The following is a 2,244-nucleotide window of genomic DNA, read 5'->3' on the forward strand; positions in this document are numbered from 1 at the left end:
CCCACAACTTTCAAAACTGTTTTTTTTTTTTTTTTTTTAGTTTTTGGGTTGAAAAATCAGTATGTTATTAACAGTACATTATCCATTATCCAGTATCCAGTATCCATTGTTATTGCAGGGTATTTTATGACCCTTGGTTATCCTTTTCCATGATTCACATCATTCATATTATAACCTGGACTAATTCAAACTGTATACCTTTGCTAGCCTAACCTGTTAAATGTGAAGCTTTGTGCGTAAAAGTGGCTTTAAGGTAGTTTTAACAATTCACTGTCGTTTGTAAATGTATATCACATAAAAGTTCATCAATCAATCAATGAACAAATTATATTACGCTTTGTGTTGCACATTAAAATGCTAAAGTACTTCTAAACTCCCCACAGGAGCAGTATCAGTTCCTCTACTCGGCTCTAGAGGCCGCTTTCCCGGTTCAGAACGGCGCCGTAAAGACGACCCCTGCAAAGGACAACGCGCAGGTCATCAGCGAAACGACGGCGCTCCTCACCGAGCCCAACAGCACTTCCGGTGCTGACCAGAAGGAGGCGGAAAAGAGCACAGCCGCAGAGAGCAGTGAGCAGGAGGCCAAGGAGAGCAGCACTGCTGAGGCGCCACCAGCAGAGGGAGACGGAGAGAAAACCACAACCGAGGGCACGCCCAATGGCCCTGCCGCCACTGTAGAGGTTTAAGCATTTTTGGGGCTAAAATGTTTTCGCTAATTTGACACCAAGTGTCAAGGAAAGATTTTGAAAAAGTGCTTTTGATTACTTGTTTTACATTTGAGTTTTACTGTACATTGGATGTTAGAGCAGCGTTTGTTTTTTTTGTGGAGAATTCGGGTTAGCATCGGACTGATCCATTAAAACTTACGTTTCCGCCTCAGGTTTTGGTTTTTGAATTTCTGTATAATGATGCTGTTTGTGTGAAATCTGTGCATATTGATAATGTTTATTCACATGTGTAAAGGTTTTGCTTTATGATTAGATTTTTAGGCTATCAAATTGCGTTTTGAATGTATTGTAAAATAAGACCTTACAAACGATATTTCTGTTTTTTATAATATTTTTAGTTTGGAAACTGTATGAAAGAACAGTCTTATTGCTTTTAAATTATAGTGTCTGAAATGTTTGATGGAAGCGAGTGCATAAAAGCATAAAAGTTCGAGAACAACAACAAAAAAAAGGCAAAGATGACTTTGCACTACAGGGCTGTCATCAAACTCTTTCATTTTTTCCCTATTCGCTTAATACGTATTTCATTTTAAGCAGGTGTAACTTAACAAAAAAGAATAAAGGGTAGCTTGAACAATACAGCTGTTGTGTTTTACCTCACTATAAGCTTAAAACAGGTGAAATGAACACGAGCAAAAGCGTGTCACTCGTGCTGACCCAGATCAGACCCTTCTTAATCCGTTTGTGTCCTCGTCAGGTGCAAGAACCTGGCCTAGAAAATTCAAATAATGTAAAAACAGCAGAATATGCGTAAATGTAACAAGCATTTGTAATACAAGCATTAGCCACAGGAGGGCGTCTGCTAACAAAAAAGCGAACACACAGACATCCAGTCATCGAGCCAGTGTGCTTTTTTTGGTATGAATAATAGCTATACATTTTGAATAAAAAATATGTGGTTTTGGTAATGTGTGATGGTAGACTTGTATAAGGAAAATATGTCAGTTATTGTCACTATAGATATGTAATACTATAGCTACAGTTTTACATATAGTTGTAAATGCAAAAATGCAAGTGTATTTCGTTTTATATTTGTATGAAAATATTGTATACAATTTTTTATATGTGTGTGTGTGTGTGTGTGTGAATGGAACTGTAAAAAATGTAAAACAAAAACATTTTAAATTCTAAAACAAAATCTCAAATATAGCATCTTGTATATATAGCAAGTGTCAGGAGAAAAAAATATGTCAGAAGCAGCTTTATTGACTGAAATTATGGTTTGTTGACTGAGGAATCCAAAAAACTATTTTTCATTTTCCCCTTTAAATCAGTAAAAGAAAATGGGAAGCCCTGCAGTGATTCGGGAGAGAGAAATAATTGTCTTCTCTTAACACACTGGAATAAATTAATTAATTAATAAATACATTTTTAAAAATTATATTATAGCAGGCCCAAATCCAGAGGCCAATTGTGGGTGAATCATGAAAGAAGAATTTAAAGCTCACTATCTTCTTTTTGATGTTGTTGTCTTTTGCTTAACCACCATATTTTAAAAAAAATGTTACAATTCGTT

At 35.9% G+C, this 2,244-nt stretch overlaps 1 protein-coding gene across 1 annotated transcript in view; it reads left to right on the forward strand.

The window, feature by feature from the left end:
• ptprc (protein tyrosine phosphatase receptor type C) overlaps window positions 1-1,174 on the forward strand; it is a 28,175-nt gene extending 27,001 nt beyond the window's left edge. Inside the window, exon 33 of the mRNA XM_016526974.1 lies at window positions 384-1,174. Within this exon, the coding sequence (XP_016382460.1) occupies window positions 384-686 (303 nt within the window). The 3' untranslated portion in view covers window positions 687-1,174. The remainder of the gene's footprint in view (window positions 1-383) is intronic.
• Window positions 1,175-2,244: the final 1,070 nt, after the last annotated feature.

The sequence above is a fragment of the Sinocyclocheilus rhinocerous genome, unplaced genomic scaffold, assembly GCF_001515625.1.
Source record: "Sinocyclocheilus rhinocerous isolate Xijiao unplaced genomic scaffold, SAMN03320098_v1.1 scaffold1294, whole genome shotgun sequence".
Lineage (NCBI taxonomy): Eukaryota > Metazoa > Chordata > Actinopteri > Cypriniformes > Cyprinidae > Sinocyclocheilus > Sinocyclocheilus rhinocerous.